The sequence below is a fragment of the Alosa pseudoharengus genome, unplaced genomic scaffold, assembly GCF_046254945.1.
Source record: "Alosa pseudoharengus isolate Yale_2024_CS ecotype anadromous, Long Island Sound unplaced genomic scaffold, YU_APseudo_1.1 YU_APseudo_1.1_scf_21, whole genome shotgun sequence".
Classification (NCBI taxonomy): domain Eukaryota; kingdom Metazoa; phylum Chordata; class Actinopteri; order Clupeiformes; family Clupeidae; genus Alosa; species Alosa pseudoharengus.
The window spans coordinates 27103962-27122572 of NW_027468674.1; the positions used below are offsets into that span (position 1 = coordinate 27103962).

Genomic DNA, 18611 nt, shown 5'->3' on the forward strand with positions numbered 1-18611 from the left:
GTGTGTGTGTGTGTGTGTCTGTGTGTGTGTGTGTGTGTGCTTGCGCATATCATGACACAGTGACTTGATAAATATAGGAGAGCACAACAGAGTGAGTGAGACAGACTGAGAGACTGGCATTCCCTGGCATGCACAGAAAGACAAGAACAGACGCCACTCTCGGGTCTGTATACAACAAGAGGCACTGTTTAGCAAATGACTTCATCTCATTAGGCACCTGGACCATTCACCAGCCTCACGTTAGACCCAAGCACACTCACTGCACTCTCAGAGAGACACTGTGCGCTGCCATACAAGGCCGGGTCCTTCGAGGACAGGTGTGAAACACTACCCAGCGGCCGACTGTAAAGTGAGTAGGCCAGCTCTCATGTGGAGATTTCTTCAACAGACGATGTCACGGGCCTGGTCATTAGAAAGAGGCACGTGGCGTGTGCAGACACCCAAGCATGGTCAGTCGTGCAGTAAACATACTGTACATGCATAGAGCTATAGCCTTCCCGCGTATGACATGCCTGACCAAGCTCAGTAAGTCACTATTTTTAGGTCACCCATATACAGCACGAGAGCATAGTCTTTAGGTAAACATGTTTAGATAAACATAAAAAATATGGCTGGTTTTTAATAAATCTTTACACTCCTAATACAAGGTTTTGAGTTATGTATGTAATTTCAACTGTATATACTGTATATACATACAGATATAAATCCTGGCTATCTATATACAGATATAAAACCTGGCTATCTACCGTATACAGTACATATATAAAACCTGGCTATCTATATACAGATATAAAACCTGGCTATCTATACAAAGATAAAGCCTGTAAAATGTGTTGAACAGTCAAAGGTGCCAGGCTGGTTACGAAACAGTCTGCAAAGAGGAAGTAATAGTTTTTGACACGTTTCAGTGGCTCAGCTGATAAAAGTGCAAGTGAGAAGCAGGGTAATATTCTACCAGCACATTTGCCGTTCATTTTGAAAACAAGTGTGCTGTTATACAACCTGTTTACAACCCAGGGTACATAGAGACAGAGGCAGGACATTGTATCAGAGCCGAGGGAATGAGCCACAGCACCTAGTGGGCACTGATAAACTGTATAGGTTTTTCCATTCACTTGGGTCAAAGCCACACAAACACGAACGTGCACACATACACACAGAGGCCACCGTAACTCTCTTGGTGTTTACTTCGTGTCACGGTGGCCTCTGCCTCACTGGGCTCACAACCAATACTAAATTACCCAGTCTGCACCTGTTCTGCAGCCTTCGCACCTGCACCCCCAAGTCTCCAAGGATACCCCCGTATCCCAGTATGGGGATGGTGACTAATAGTCAGTGTACTAAAATAGGGCAGTAACACAGGGCCTAATGACTAAGCTCAGCAGGGGACTTCACTCAGGGAAAACTAGGAGCGAAGTCAAACCCTACCAATCCTGGCAGATTATTTATATGAATAGATATTCATAGTGCTATCATTGATGTTCCTTTACACAGTGCATCATATCTGATATTATTTTGTATGCTACCATATACAGTCCAGACCACATGTCACACTTGTTTTTAAAATACCAGACAAATAACTCAGATTCACTTGGAAATAGTTTATTTACACATAATCTTCACTCTTCTTTTCATTTAAAATGGAAAATAGATTCACTTTTGAACAAAAATAAGTACATTGATTTTAAAAGCAATGTTTACTTTATGACACACACAAAAGAGATTTCATACTCTCGACATGCCTGGTCCATACTCACAACAGTGACATTTGGGCTCTCTAGGAGAAGGCACATGGAGGAGAAAGAGATCAAAGGCCTTTGTATTGCACCCATGAGATCTACGTGCACTCTTTACAGTACAGCTTATGGCTTTTAACGGAAACAGTGACGACACAAACCCCCACTAAACATGAGGTAGTTCAAGCAGAAAAGCTACAGGTTCTCTGCTAGTCTTTTTAACCTGGTCTACAAAAGCAGGCTGGCATGCTACAGTTATGTGTGACAAAGACTTGATATCCATTGTCTATCAAATCCAATCCACAGCAATAGTGTTACAAAAGAACAAATAACATTTGTTTAACATCGCGTTTTTAAAAATGCAGGAGTTTGGAAAGACACTTCCCAAAGTAGTTACACTTTGAATGGCTCTGAAGGTTAACACGACTACACTGACCAATGAGGAGACAGAGGAGATAATACAATTCAGGGGTGATAAGACAAGACAGGACCTGGTGTTGACAAGAAGGCATTCTGCTTTCACATTCACTTGAATATTACTTATCGCTATACTGTAGAGATCAACGTGTTAGCAACTGAAGTGGGTATACTCTTAAAACGAATGTGTTGAAACACAACATGCATTGTTTTTAACACATCTCTTGTGTCCAGATAGAGACAACACAGTTTGCATTGTTTCCAACACGTTCATTTTAAGAGTGGAGGAGAGAGGAGGAAGAGGCAAGCATTGTTTTGGGCATTGTTACCAAATATGGTTTCAGAAATATAGCAGAGGCGATGGCCAAATCTCTTGACCGAGGTACCGTAGAACTCAAAGGGAAAGGGGAACCAGGTTTTAGCTAACTTAGGCCACTGGTTTGTTTTTCATCCAACAGAAAACTGGTTCTTCAACTGGTTTCTTTTAGAATTCCTTGAACCTTGGTACTATCAAGTAAACCATTTTGCATTTCCATCAATTTTGGATAGAGCCATGGATGCATCATCAACAGGTGTTGTGTGCAACTATTTTCTGGTGACAGCTCTGAACCAACTTTTCAGGTTCCGAACTGATTTAGTTTAGGTGGAAATGATTGATCACCATCTGAAGCATGAACCAGATCGGAGACGGTTTTCTGTTGGTGGAAAACGCCCCCTAAAAACTTTGTGATAGATGCAGAGATTACTCTTTTTTTGTTTGCAGTGTTTTGTCTTTCGACAATTGGGAAAAAATATAGGACTCATGAAAATCACCCATTACAAAAATGAAGATGCTTTTGGCCATGGACTGGATGAAATGCACTTCAATCTCTGAACATGAACAATCTCTGAACACGTTCCTTTGATCACTTCAAAGGGGATACTTTCTCTTTTCCTTTCTTTTCATGTTTCTCCCTTTTTTTCTGCCATGCCACGACACCAACCACGAGATGTTTCCATCTCTAATTCCACAATGCCTGTGGACAGGAACACCTCCGTTTTTTTCATTTGGTTTCTGACCACATGCAAAATTACATGGGAAGATGAAACGGTGCTGGGTCAGCATGAGAACACTTGAAACGCAGATCAGTCAGGCATTAAAAACATGCTGAGATGTCTGTGCAAACTCTCCATCCTCTTTGTTTTAATGGCAATTCCACAGCCTTCTCACCTGCTTTTAGGCCATATTAGCCTTTAGCCTCCATTGGCTAAGAAAGGATTCACTTTTTAAACTCAAGTGCTTTTCCAAAGTCACGTCAGCTTTTTGGCTTGGTTTCACCCGTCTTACCAAATTAGTCTCTATAAGGGAATTCTTGTCACTATGAGCTATCCTTCAGAATCCCAAACTAACTTCAATCAGGTGGACTGTGTTAATATCGAAGTTCTTCTGTGCTTTTATGAGTTACAAATGTCAACATGACATGTGTCCCTGGTCTTTCATCCCTACTAAAGCAATACTAAGAGGTTCATTTAGTAGAACTGTACTTTCAGGCTGGGAGAATGAAACGTCATTACGTTATTGGTGGGCCCGACGGTAGTGTCAACCGTGTAAGTAAGTAGCTGTTACTACTCAACAGCTTTTGGAGGCATCTTAAGCTTAAAAGAGGGATAAACCCATGACGATCACACCCAAACAGAGCAATGTCCTTAAGTCCGTTTCCCAAAGTCTATCCATCTGGACTGGACACTGGCCTAGGCCATAGCAGGATCCCCTGCAAGCAAATCAGCAGCGCTGCTGGACCTTCTTTCATCTCTCATTTAGACAGCCGGAACACGGCCAGGTCCAGAGGCTCTCTGGTGGGAACACACCAGTCGTCGGCCATTTGGCTGACTTTGTAGTTGCGCTTGGCCGTCTTGTTGTACACGGGCAGTCTCTCCACAGAGTCAGTGGACAAAGCCTGCACAGGGGAGAAACCATGGGAAATAAAATATACTGCAGGTTTGAAATGCAATCTAAATGACTGAAAATGTCACACTTGCGATGTAAATGGCATCTAAAAAAACCCTCAAAACTAGTCATCTTTTTATTTTTGGCAAGTGACACCATGATACAACTATCAATTATGTGTGAATGTTCTCATAAAGTGCCTGAATTAATGGATCTGCTACCTTCAGGTGAATGATGGCATCAGTCCCATAACCCTCCATTGAGTACAGCTGGAGGTCTCCCTGGAAGTACTGGGCATAGAGGCGGGAGATAGGCAGACCGTAGCCAAAGCCAGCCTGCAAATGCCAGTACAAGGAAAGAGTGAATGCTAAGGACTGCTTGCAGCCAGGACATTGAGTTCTGACCAGAGGATCTGTACTGGCAAAAAACATGTAGCCTACTACATTTCTCTTCATTTTAATATATTTAAATTCATTTACAAATATTTGTTTTTCATTTGGTCAAGTGTTGCTTTTATGGCTTAATAAAAAGCTTAATTACACTGTATGGTGTAATGGAATAAACATTATGGTATGTTATGATTTTTGGTTGACTCTATAGGTGACCGAAAGTTCAAGTACATTTAAATGCTTATGTATATATTGAACAGGTTTGTTATAACAGTCATTACTGCTAGCAGTAGTTTGTGACTGAGGGTCTTAGTGGGAGTGAGGTGGTGTTTACCAGAGGAGGCCGCTCGTGTTGGCCAATATGTGGAGCGGGAGCAGTGGAATACATGTAGCTGAAGAGTTTCTCCATCTTCCTGAAGGGGACTCCACCACCCCTGTCGCTCACCTGAGAAAGAAAGGGGAGATAGAGAGTGACAGAGAGAGAGAGAGAGAGAGAGATAACTAACTTCTCCCAGTTACTGTGGTAACAACCTGCTGTTACTGACATTTAGTCAGGTGGGCGGTGATGGTTGGCATGGAGCCAAAGGCAGCCCACCGGTCAGGGGCAAGGCGGACTTTCCATTATGCATGTTGTCAGAGTAACGGCACAACAAGGCCACCCTGTGCTGTTCTTTTGTGTTAGATCCGCCCAGCAGGTGCCCTGTACTGTCCCGCGCTGCCCCACTGATAGAACCTCACAACAGCCCAACAGCTCCAGTTTCACTCAGATAGGGTTAATTGGCTTGCCACAAAGCCTCAATGCTGCTGAATTGGGCTAATCTTACCTAAGACTATCAGCTGGAGTCAAATTGGATAAATCGCCAAAATTAATGAAGCTTACATAATCATATTATAAGATTCTGGCGGAAAAGACAGCTGTAGCGACAAAGCCACGGAAGCATGGATTTGAATGGCTATTGTGTTCTATGGATGCTCACATGCAGTCATGCAGAATATTTCCTCTCCTTTGCAGCAAACTTAAAATGTAAAAATAAATGATTGACACTACCGCGTGGTTTATAACTTCTCTGTTTAGCAGGTGTTCCTTTTAATTATGTTCACCAATGGCGACATAAAAGTTTTACTGCTTCCCTTCAGATCATTTGGAAAAAAAAGACTCACCTTAATAGACAAGTCTTCCCCTCCTATTGCCACCATGACTTCAACAGGTGGTATGGTGCTGTTACTGTGATTTTCAATGGTGGCCCTCATAGCATTCTACAGGGCAAAGAACACGCTGCATTATACTAGTTTTTGTGCAGTCTTCCCACATAGTTTACTGCAGTCATGAACACTGTGTGTCTTCAGATCAAACTTACCTTGAACAGCTCAAAAAGCATATGATAGAGATGGGAAGGCACATAGACCATATTGATGGGGTGCCCCCTGCTTTTAGCTGTAAGGGGCAACAAAAAAACACCCTTTCAGTTAGCAATAATACAACACTCATTATCTGACTTGTTTAACGTTTGTTGAGTCATCTTAACTCAAGAGCTCTGGGAATTCAAACACTGCTGTTCTTCAGGGCCCGCAGTGTAAATATTGGCTAAGCAGGTGAAAGAAACGTCCTCATTGCTTCTGCTTGGTCAGCTCATTATGGAAGCATTACATAAATGTATACAAACAAACCCTCCAAATCCCATGTAATAATGTGATGGGCATAATGTTAACTGTATAAATGGACTGTCCGACTCAGTTCCAGTGATTCCGCCTCATTTGGTCTGTGCAAAACGGTACAATTAAAAAAAGAGGAATTCACTCACTGTTCGGTTCATTCAAGAGCAGATCAGGTGAGATGAGGTAATACTGTTCACACAGCCCCTTGGCATTTTCATAAGCGTCTGTGAGAAGAAAATGGCTTATTGTTTATCAATTAAAAAAATTCTCACCTGTTCTTCTAGTAACAACAGTTTAGCATCTTAAATTCTCGGTAGGTTACAGAAGCTAGCATAGAAGCTAGTCAGCAACAAATAAACTGACTATGAATGAGCATGAAGTAACTCTTTTTGCACACTCTTATTTTCCCTGAAATTCTGACAAACAGGCAACTCAATAACATCTCAGGGAGAGACATTAGACAGGTTAGAAGGACAGATTCATACCTCTGACAATCTCGGTCACATTGCAGTGAGGGTCAATACTCCCTATTGCACTGGCGTGAACTGGTTTCATTTCTCCATCAAAGACAAGAGCTGCAGAAGCAAATAATTGTTTTTTAGCAAAACTCCAAACACCAAACAAGGTAAATATCTGGTCTATGACTATTAGGAGGAGAACTCACTGTGCTGGTTGATGAGCATTCTGATGGATATTCGGCTCATGTACAGGCGGTCCAGGAAATACTGGATATTCTGGCTGGTGACTGGATCCTCACCGAAGGCTTCCTTGTACTCGATGACACCTTGAGCCATGGTGGGCACAACATCATTGTGCCTGTTCCTTATATTCACCAGTGTGGTCACAAACCTAGGACAGAAGTCAGTGATGTTACACATCATGCTTCTAAGAATGCAAAGATAACATCACTTAATAATGCAGAAACGCAAAGATAACATCACAAAAGTAAGTTCTATCTAACTTCGCGCAAAATTATCAACTGGGACACAATCAGGAAAACTCACTCTGCCAAAACACTGTGGTCATCTGGCGACTTTTCCAGGAAGTCTAAAATATCCATCAAGCTTTGAATATACCTGAAATGGTTAAGAGCAGAATCACTAAGTAAGCACGCATAATGGAAACAATGTCAGAAGGTTGCTCTTCACATAAAATTGTTGGGACATCTTTTCTTGTTCAGAACAAAAAGCAGACATACACTCTCTAAAAGGTGGTCATAAAAACTCAACCCGCCTGTTCCATGAACTGATAATGTGTGTGTGTGCAGTATGACGTGAGACATGTTGTTCCCTCGACAGTGGCTTTCTGACTCCTCCACGATTATCTCTCCAGCTTCATGTTTATGCCTCATTATGACTCACTCTAAAGGGTAACGGTGCAGACCAAACAGCACTATTCACTCTGTTCTCTCCAGGAGCAGGCCTACTCTACATAACGGTGGTCATGGCCATCAGCTACTGAATTCAATGGAATTTAAAGTTAATATTAAAAATATATGTATTATGATAAAATAGGCTATTCTTAGACTTTACTGTAAAGAAACCACTAGACAGTCTATGGGAGGAGAAGGTTAGATTACATGTCGGGTTTGTGCCAAGATTTCCATGAAGTCATAAACAAGTATTTTAACAAAGGGAAGACTGGGGTCGTCAAGACAAGGAGCCGTGCTAGAAACTAGGACAGAGTTCACTACCACTGGCCCCTCGTGTAATGTGGGACAGATGTCACATGGTTAGACGTAATCAACATTGTTAGGATCAAGTACATCCTAGTTATTTGACGAGCAATGTGTGAATGTCTGCTATTTAAGCACACAGACAAACAGCAGTGTCCGTAAGTCACAGATTTCACGTACCAACTTTGGACAATTTGCACTGACGGGGTCGTAAGCAACCGGTCGGGAAGAAGATTGATTTCTTTCATGATGTTGGAGAGCCGCACGGGCAACTCCTGCCTAAGGAATACGAACGATGTTTTCTCACATGCATTAGAAGAACCTGCAAATGGCAAAGATAATATGATTAGGGTAGGCGCTAATGAACTCGATTGTTACATTTTAGCTGTAGCCTAACACCAAGCTGACTGATAGGCTATTAATATCGCTATGGTCTTCTTAAAAAAGAAAAATGCAAATAAGTGGCCAATGTGGTAGCCTAGCTAAAATGCACATTAGGTCTACTGGCATTAATTTGCAAAAATGTTTTAGCGCAGTAAGTTAAGTTATCAGTCTTGGCGCTGCTCAAGCGGCGGTACCGTTCAACAACAATGCATGACGCAATACCCTGGGAGTGTTAACGCATCCTCCGTAAAATTGAATGATCGGAAATCTGATAATCCGGACATTCAATTTGGCAACTACAGACTAATGCATAGACTAACACATTATAGAGCTTTAATCTGATTCAAAATGCACACTGAATCTATTAGTCTTCCTACATATTGGCGTAGTCTATAATCATCGCATTTGGACTGAATGGACGGACCACAGGGCTACGTGATCACTTTAGGTCTTCCAAACGATACGTAGGACTTTCAATTCAGACGTTTATTAACATTCAGTAGGCTACTGTACTCACCAAAGTCGATGAACTGTTTCATTGAAATTGGAGATGGCGAAAATTTTGAGAAATGTTCAATGTGTTTAGGCACATTTGCCAAAGCTGCATTCTTCATGACAAATCTAACGAACTTCATTGTCAAAACTGTATCGTTAATTAGCCTACTTTTCAAAACAAAATCTACAAGACACTTCTTTGTTAGCTAGGCAGGCAAGCTTATTGTCGCAGTCGAATCAAAACAGTCATTGCAATGTATTGATTGCTCCTCAGAGGGACATGTGTTTGCCCAAAGCCCAACCCACCAATTCCCACATTAACCAATAGGATGACACAGTAGACGTCTGAGAAAATAGGGATCTGATAGGTGGGACTATTTACTTTGCGATCACGTGACCATTTAAGTGCGCATAAACAAAGTAATTAATTGGCCCAATGCAAATGATAGAAGTTTACAACGGAGAAACTGTACGCAATTGGAAGGCAAAATGTGCCAAATACGCCTAATTCCGAAGTGAATGTTCACATTTAGCCTATGCTATCTGAATGAAAGGTGTAGGCCTAGTCACACCCATTTTTTTCACAAGAATGTTGCCTTCATAATTGAAAGCCTGATGTACAGGCATTACATTGCCCAAAGCAGATGTTAGGATATCCATTGTATCTGTTGATAGATTAGTTATTTTCATTCAGTTAATTAAAAAATGAAAATCATTGTCCGTTTCAGGTCAGTTATTAACAGCAGGAGCCATTTCTGTTCTCAGCTCTGGCTATATGCCATCATGTTCTGCCATGATTATTATGTAGCCATTTTGTCCTGCAAGGACAGTGTTTTCTCCTGAAGTGACCCCACTGTATTGAATAGCCTAATTCCATCATTGGACACACTGTGTTCCTCTGTGAATCTGATGGAGCATGTCCAGTCTTACGTAACCCAGGGTTATCTTGACAACAGCCTGGTCAACCATGCATATTTTATATCCTCCACCCAATTAGAAATCAAAAAATGGTCAAACATTCATATCTCATCCAACACCAGTTTTACATGGAAAGCAGTTTTGTATTGCAAGTAGGCCTGTATAATATTTACAACGGGTGAAGATAAATAACCCCACTGACAATGACTGAAAAGCCAAAAAAGAAATGTAAAATACCCTCCATGGGCGCCCACCTTGGTTTGGACTATATGACACACAGGTATTGTATGTTTGTGTCTTGTGTGTATTGTGCTATATCTCCAATGAGGAGAAGCAGACAAAGTAATTCATCATTCTGTCCTGACACAAAGTAATATTGACGTTGGTTGTCAATAAAGGGCTGTTTGTCTTTGTAAGTCACTGCCATCATGTGGCAAACAGTGGTCAACGAAACCAGACCTTCTCTGTGCATGCAAACTGGTACCACATTTGCATGTAGATTTACACTGATGCACACTTTTCAACAATCATTTTTTATTTGAATGACAGATCTCTGCACCAGCCTCATCACAGCGACAGAAGACCAAACAATGCAAAATTGTGGTTTTCTATTTGCATTTAATGGCTTTAAAGCCCACTAGTTTAACAATGCTGGTACATTGACACCCCCCCCCCCCCGCCCCCCCAGAGTATCTACCCACACCCTCGATAATCACCATCCCCAACCTGTGAACTGCCCTGGTTGTTATGTCACACTAAAAGGTTGGCCTCCGCATTCTGTCAGTGCCTTGGTAATTGTGCCCCCATAAGCTTGTTTGGGTGGGAAGAGAGGAAGCAGAGCTCAGTGGAAATTTCCGATGGGGCTGGACAGGGGGAGCCAGCAGCCACTTTGTCTCGAAGCCCTTTTCTCCGTTCTGCACCTCTCAATGGATGTGATTGATTATTTTGCGAGGCTTCATAGCTGTGGCTGTCAGAGTCTGAGAGAGAGAGAGAGAGAGGAGAGAAAGAGAGTAAGAGAGAGAGAGAGAGAGAGAGAGAGAGAGTGAGAAAAGGAAAAAAAAGAGTATGTGAGAGAGGGAATGGAGCTGCTGTAGAGAATTCATTATTTTACTCAACTCAGACATGCCATCACAGCCGGTGCTGGGATTGGTTGTTGCTGTATTTGTATATTTGTTTATTTGTTTGTTTGTTTTCACATTATGTAATCATGATTCATTTTATGTGGATGGATGACATCAAAACAAAAATGCAAATACCATGTGCTTACTAGAGCCTCAGCCCACTGCTAAGTAAAACATGAGAAAACATATTGGAACTTCTAACATTTCCGTAGCATCAATTATGTCATTGTATGCTTCAGCACGTCCTGCATATTGTGCTCTATGCCGTGTACAGTGTGCTGGAAAGATGTGTTAATTAGTACACTGAAATATGTAGTATATCAATACGGGAAGATCTCAACACGTTTATGGAACAAGTGCAACCACAACAATGACCCCCAAAGTTGCATTAGATAATATGTAGAAGGCCAAATATTGGCATCATAAATTCATATGCCACTTATAATGACATATTAAGCTATACAGAGAGGAACATTATTTCACAAAACCACAGTCTGAATTCAGTGGCGGACATTACTTGAGTACATTTACTCAATTACTGTACTTAAGTCGCTTTTTCATGTATCTGTACTTTACTTGAGTATTTCAATTTTGTTAGACTTTTTACTTTTACTCCTGTACATTTCTAGGCCAAATATCTTACTTTTAACTCCATTACATTTTGTGACAGCTGAAGTTCCTTTTGGGAAAAAGACTATCCAAATACATGTCTACATGTGTATTTTCTATTAAGCGAGCTAGGCTTTAAATCCACTATTTACTGTACCTTTGTTGACCCCTTTTCACAATATTGATGTTACCATAAATAGCCTCACAACGTCATCAAATAAATGATGATAGACAATGACAGATAGATATACAATGATAGATGTGTTGCAGGCAGCTCACTGCGCCGGGATTAGTGTGTGTTTCATCTTTACTGTGTGTTCACTGTGTGCTGAGTGTGTTTCACTAATTCACGGATTGGGATAAATGCAGAGACCAAATTTCCCTCACGGGATCAAAAGAGTATATATACTTATACTTACTATACTTTTACTCAAGTACAGGATTTGTGTACTTCGTCCACCACTGGTCTGAATGAACTCATTTAAAAAACGCATTACACCTATAGAGTACACAAATGTAAAGCAAATTTGAATGTAATGCTCAACTCTTTTAGCATGTATTGATTTTAGCTTGTATCAATGTAGCGTAAAAGTAAGGATTGTTTGGAATTTGCTGAAAGAAAGGGATTTTCCACCGGTGGTTCGCACCTCAGTGGTGGTCCGTGAAGACATTGTTTCTTAGGTCCAGGTTGCTTCCTTAATCAGAATGGGCACCTCAATCAGCTGAAAACCCTAGCAATAAAGTGACAAAAATGCAAATACACCAGAGCACCAGTAGTTGCACATTTTGTATTATACTGCACTCTGGTGGACAACTACAACACAGAGATCCTTCAAAATGTACATAAACCTCTTGTTTAGTCAAACCAGTGGCTTAACATTCTATTCCTGTCATGCATTAAAAAAACCTAAGTATAGTCTGCATCTCTGCCATGGGTTTGTATCTGTCTCCACACAGTAGCTATATACTGCACAAAGCCTCTTCTCATGTTCAGCATAATCATTTCAATGTGATTCACTCAACTTTACCAAATCCGTATGTGAATAAGAATGATTGTTCACCAACAATACCAGATGTATGAAAACACTGGCAGTACATTTAATTCACATTAACACATAATTGTATGACAATTCTCAGAATGTGCTCTTTGTGGCTTGTGAGAAATCTGTTTAACTGGGTACTTTGGTCTGAAAACTCTTAAACTCTTTACTACTGCTTTACTACTGTTTTACTACTGTTTTACTAATGTCCACAGCCTAATGTTTTTACTACTGTTTTCCTGCTACACTGTTTTTCATGCTATATTAGCACACATGATCAATGGCTTCTGCTACAATACTGAATGGCTGTAACCCTATTACCTCAACCTGTTCTTGCACTGACATAGTTTTTTATAGACCCTTTCATGGAATTTTCATTATCAGCATCATAGTTGGCCCCACAAGACTTCCTTTTTAACATTCCATATGTTATCTTAATGCAGAGGAAGTAGATTGGGGCCCAAATAGAATGTTCAAGCATTGTTTTTGTTTACCTTGTTGAAAGGGTCCATAGTTTTTTATATTACCTTGTCTACATTATACTTTACTCTCCTATTTGTCCATATTATTTATGCTGGTCTCTAGACCTTATTATTGCACTGTTGCACGGTTGGACTAATGTTGGACTGCTTTTTGCACCTTCACCATGACACTCACTCTCTTGAGCACCTTACCATGCACACATAACTAAAGGACTACTGTTGGACTACTTTTTGCACCTTCACCATGGCACTCACTCTCTTGAGCACCTTACCATACACACAGAACTACAGGACTACTGTTGGACTACTTTTGCACCTTCACCATGACACTCACTCTCTTGAGCACCTCACCATGCACACAGAACTACAGGCCCTGTCACTACAAGCGTCTCATGCTTGATCACCCTCAAGCACACTGGATTTTTTACATTTAATTTATATAGTATATTTAGTATTTAGTTTTGTTAGTTTTTCTTATCTCCTACTGTCTCTATTGTACAGTGGAGTTTGGTTATATGTTTATACTTATACTTATATTTACCATTTCTGCTGTAAGTGCATGTTGTGTCTGATGTCTGTATGCTACTGAGACCCCCTGAATTTCCCCTTGGAGATCAATAAAGTATCTATCTATCTATCTATCTATCTATCTATCTATCTATCTATCTATCTATCTATCTATCTATCTATCTATCTATCTAAACAAACCAGTAACAGTGCATTACAGTGGTAAATTAAGAGGTGGGTAAATTTATAGATTCTGTGATCACGGTAAGGTGGACTGCGTCATGCGGTATCAGATTTTTTAAAAAGGCATTCAGAGCATGTTTGAGGTTATTGTCCAATGTTTATAACAATACCAGTGGTATTAAATGGTTTCTAGAGTGTTGATGAGTGTATATTGTAAATGTGGATAATGCAGTGTGATTTTTGAATGTTAAAAGTTGCAATTGGTGAATAAACTCTTTTGAGAGGTGGATAAACTCTAATAAGAGGTGAATAAACTCTATTTCTGACATTTCAGAGGTGGATAAACTGTGTTTAATTGCCACTACAGCCCTGACAGTAATGCAATCATTTTGTAGACATTTGTTGACAGATTATTGTGACACTGGTGCAAGGGTCTGTAGTTTGGAGGGGAGGTCCCAGTCATCTCTCTTTCTCGATCTCTAAGGTTAATGGGTCTGGTATAGCAGCACAACTGTAGCCTACAAAATACCATGCATGTAGTAGTCTAATGGGCTACGTGTGTATTAAACGGTCAGGCAAGTATTGCATATAGGCCTACAATTTGTGTTTTTATTTTTTATATTTGGGCTAGTATTGTCAAATATATATAGCAAATGGAAATGATTTCGTGTGATAGTTTGACAGGGTACTAACTACTGTCTTAACCGTCAACAATGACTTGTGATATGTTTCTTCACTCCAAGCGGTGATGCTCCAATCAGCGCGATGAGAATCTTCACCAATCCAACGCAGAACTGTGTGATCTCCCACGTCGAGCGCTGCTGAGAAGAACTGCTCCAACGATAGCGAACTGGGAACAGCAGGCAAGATCAGCTGGCATCCGACACAGAACAAACCAGCACTTTCCGGGTGCTCTGCCCGAGCAATGGCATTCACGCACCGATCAATGGGAAAACGTGAGTATCGACATGTTTTTCGCCTGGGTATTCTTGCGGGTACGGAAACGAAAATGAGAGCGTCATGGAGTCTTTTCGGAGTGTATCAAACGTGCAGAGGCAGACAGCGCGCCGTGTATACAGCCATGTTCCAAGATGATGCCTCATCAAAGGACCGCGCGTTGGGAAAACAATAGGGCAAAATGGTATGTCAGTTTTGTTGTCATGCAGGGATTGGCACGACTCGTGCTTTGTTTTCCTTGAATGACTGATGACATGAATCGAACATACAACAAATTTACGCTGTATAGTTGAACAAAACCGTATTCCTTCTTAAAGGAGACGCTTGCTGTTAGCAGCATCTGCACCATCTGTGTGTGGAGTTTGGCAGTCGACTGAAAATCGCAGAACTTCATCAGGGGGTTAAAATGTAAAGCCCCGACAGTGAAAGGAATAACTATAGGAGATCTATTTAAATCAGCCAACAGTTTTAAGTAATGTCCATTATTGGTCTATTTGGCATGGGACAGTGGTATATAGTGAGTAGAAGTATGTTGTTCGTGTTGTACTCAGACATGACATACATTTAAACAAAGCTATCTTTTCGGTAAGGTCACAGAAGTTGTGCTGTAAATGAATAGGGTTGATTGTGAGAAAACCCTTTGAAAGATTGCCTGCTCCTCTGGTATATTCTTCCTCTTGACTCATGTCAGGGGCTTTCAGTCTATCAAGGAATGCGTGCCAGATTGAGAAATGACAGGGGCATGATGGATTGGGGCAAAGGCATGGATTGGGGCAAAGGCATTTGGCTTGAGGCCGTTTACCTTTGTGACAGCTGATCTACAATCATAAATCATGTTCATTGATCTGTACCGTATGTCAGCAGGCAAGGACTCAATTCATGACAAATCGCAAAAGCAGCAGTTGAACCAAAACAGAATCAGACGGGCGTGACACGTTTTGAATCTTAAAGAATAATTGTTCACAGCGAAATATTCACCTAATAGCATCTTACAGGAATCATTTTGCAAATGAAGCGCCAAATACACCATTTCTCTTTCTTGTTTTTTCTGTGTGACTTCTCTGGTTTGAATCGGAATATTTTTGTCTCTGAATCTATTTTGAATGTCTAAAATACGAGGCCAATTGGCTAGCATAGATAATGGACAGCGCCGTGGTCCTGAAATGCATTGTTGTGTTTGTGTGATGGGAGTGAGAGTGAAATATCAGGAGGCAGTTTGTTTTGAGTCTGGTGGACAACTTGATAAGCTAAATGTTTTAATGAAGCATGCATGCAATCTCTCATAATACCATCATTCTTCCCAGACTATTTTCATACACGTGTAGTTCCCCGTTGGTGGAACGACCTAGAGGTGTCATTAGAGCAGGGGTGTCCCTTCAAAAGCTGTTGAAGACCCATCTCTTTCGAGATTACCTCCTCTCCTAACACTTCTAACAGTCCAACGCACCAAACATGCACCTACCATGCACTTCCCTTCTTCTCTCCTACTGTACCACTACCTCCTTTGATACACTTGACTAGTACTTATACTTCTGCTCTCTCATCCTCTGGTTTTAGTACTTATTGCTGTAGTATTTATTGTTACCTAAGGTCTCCTATACATAGTAGTATTTCATTTTGTAGTATTTATTGTTACCTAAGGTCTCCATTGCATAGGAGTATTTATTGTTACTAGAGGTCTCCTCTGCATAGTAGTATTTCATCTTGTAGTATTTATTGTTACCTAAGATCTCCTCTGCATTGTAGCTTGAATGTTATTCTTCATTTTTTTAAAGTCTCATTGAAAAAAAGGTTCTGCTTAAATGAATGTAAATGTAGCAGTCTTTTATCTGTCTGTCTCGTATTAAGGGCATGTGGTCACTGAAATGAATAGCCTACACCTGAAAAAGAAATACCTAAAGAAAAAGTCGAGAGACCCTGAGTGTGGGTATAAATGACCACAGGTGATTGGTATGGTAGTTAAGGTAATGAAACGGACCCAGGTGTGCGTGTGGGGTGCTGTCCGTGTGGGGTGCTTTCACAGGTAGACTGAGGGTTTCTCAGACTTTTGGTGGTAGAATTCTAAAGAACTTGTGAGGTTTTGTATGGAGTGTAACATACAGTATATGGTGATGTTACAGAGAAAAGGATGGTCTCCTTTTGCATAGGTGGTAGTAGTGTAGTGGTTAAGGAGCTGGGCTAGCCTGAAGTTGTGGGTTCAATTCCTGGCTTCCACCATTGTGCCCTTGGGCAAGGCACTTAACCCCAAGTTGCTCCGGAGACATTGTAATCCCTTGTTATGACATTGACATATCTAAGTCACTTTGGATTAAAAGTGTCTGAATGAATACATGTGATTAATAACAAGCAGTTTGTATAACAGTAGTGGTGAGGCTGTGAACGGGTCCAGAACTGTGGTGAGCATGGTGGTGTGTTAGAAGACTGTGATTGTGAGTGCAGCAGTGAATGACTACAGTATGTTCTAAACTGGAACTGTGGGAAGTGTAGTTCCACAGTACCCAAGGGGCTCCATTGACCCCATCCACGTCTGTGTGTCTCTCTTCTGCTTCACACCTCTTTATTTGGCCCCATGACTTGATTATTGTGCACTTCATTTGCCGTGCCGCCCATGAGCGCCTGTCTTTAGGAGCTAATTTCAGAGTCTGATGCTGGGAAGTGAATCACGACTCATGCCCCCAGGCTGATCACTTGTCAGTTTTGCAAGCCTCTTGTGGGAGCTGCCTATGAGTTGATAGGACTGTGTGTGTGTGTGTATGTGTGTATACAATTGCTAAGCTCAGCTTTAATGACAGGTGCAACCGTGCGTGGGGGGAGGTGGGGGCTGTTGCTGTTCAGGTTCAATTGCATTCGCACATAACCGGCAGCGCGGGATGGTACCCCAGAAAGCGAGGAGGAGCCGTAATGAACTAAATTATTCCTGAAGGAGGCAGGCAAAGTGAAGCATTATACGGAGCCACCGACTTCCACTGGCCCATGCTGTCCTTACAAATTAGCCTCAGCCTGTGGTAGAGGGCTAAATCAGCGTGCTCTCCACCAACTGGTGCCCACTCTCTCAGACGAAGGCGCGAGGACCGAGGGTGTCTGTGAGATCAGGTCGAGAGAGCGAGAGAGAGAGAGAGAGAGAGAGAGAGAGAGAGAGAGTCTTTTTCAAGATTCACTCGCACTGAATACCTTCTAGATGTCCAGTTACTATCTATTTATTTATTTATCTATCCATTTATTCACAATGGTAGTTGGTCAGCACCTGAGTTCTTATTTTGTTATCTATCTATCTATCTATCTATCTATATATATATATATATCCATCTTTCTAACAAAAATCAGGCCTATAGACTCTCATCATGTGGTGCAGACAGTGTTGGAGGAATGAGCTAGATACATGTGTGATTTGACAAGCTCAGAATTGTGGCACATTGCCGAGTGGAGGAATTGTAGAGGAGAAGATCATTCTGTGTCAAGGCTACAGCTTTTCTGTGAAGCTGCTTTTGTGAGAACCTCGCCAATAGAGAAGAATTACATAAACCCATTAAAATTGTGTTGCACAGCAACAACGCAGAATAACACGCAGTGTCAGTGTTTCCTTGGTGCGGAGTGCTGACAAGTTTGTTCAGGCATCTCTCCAGTGAGGTTGCACAAATGAAGATATTTCCCCTCTATTGGCCACTCATCTAGGATGCTGTATTGTGTCCACTCTGAATCGTCTGATGAACTGTTGGAAGAGGCTGTGATGCATTAATCCAAAAGTCCTATTTTCACTGGACTGGAGGGGGAGGACATGAATTAATGAGTAGAAGTTGAGTAATATTAATACAGAAATAAGTAAGTTAGACAGTAGAGTAATGTGTAATATAATAGCCCCATTCTTCATTGTAGTCTAGGGGACAAGATTTTCTAGGCATGAAGAAATGTTGCATTTATCCCCCCCCCAGTTCAGGATTCACACCTAAGTTTCAGAATGCAACTCTCAAAAATGCTGACTATTTCAATAGACTCACTGTTATGTTAGGTTATGTTAGAATGAACAGAGTTGGAACCTGAAAAGGCCCAAGTGAATATTTTAAAAATGGTGACCAGTGTAAACTCTAGGAGACGTTCTTTGGAGATGGATGACTTCT

At 41.2% G+C, this 18611-nt stretch overlaps 1 protein-coding gene across 1 annotated transcript; it reads right to left on the reverse strand.

Moving 5' to 3' along the window:
• Positions 1 to 1606: 1606 nt before the first annotated feature.
• pdk2a (pyruvate dehydrogenase kinase 2a) lies at positions 1607 to 8905 on the reverse strand. Its single transcript, XM_076298396.1, has 11 exons — positions 8702 to 8905; positions 7981 to 8122; positions 7130 to 7201; positions 6790 to 6974; positions 6611 to 6700; positions 6272 to 6349; positions 5828 to 5904; positions 5631 to 5726; positions 4804 to 4914; positions 4302 to 4415; positions 1607 to 4090 (listed from the first exon to the last, which is right to left on the reverse strand). The coding sequence occupies exons 1-11, from the start codon at positions 8817 to 8819 to the stop codon at positions 3947 to 3949; spliced, it is 1227 nt and encodes a 408-aa protein (XP_076154511.1). The 5' UTR covers positions 8820 to 8905; the 3' UTR covers positions 1607 to 3946.
• Positions 8906 to 18611: the final 9706 nt, after the last annotated feature.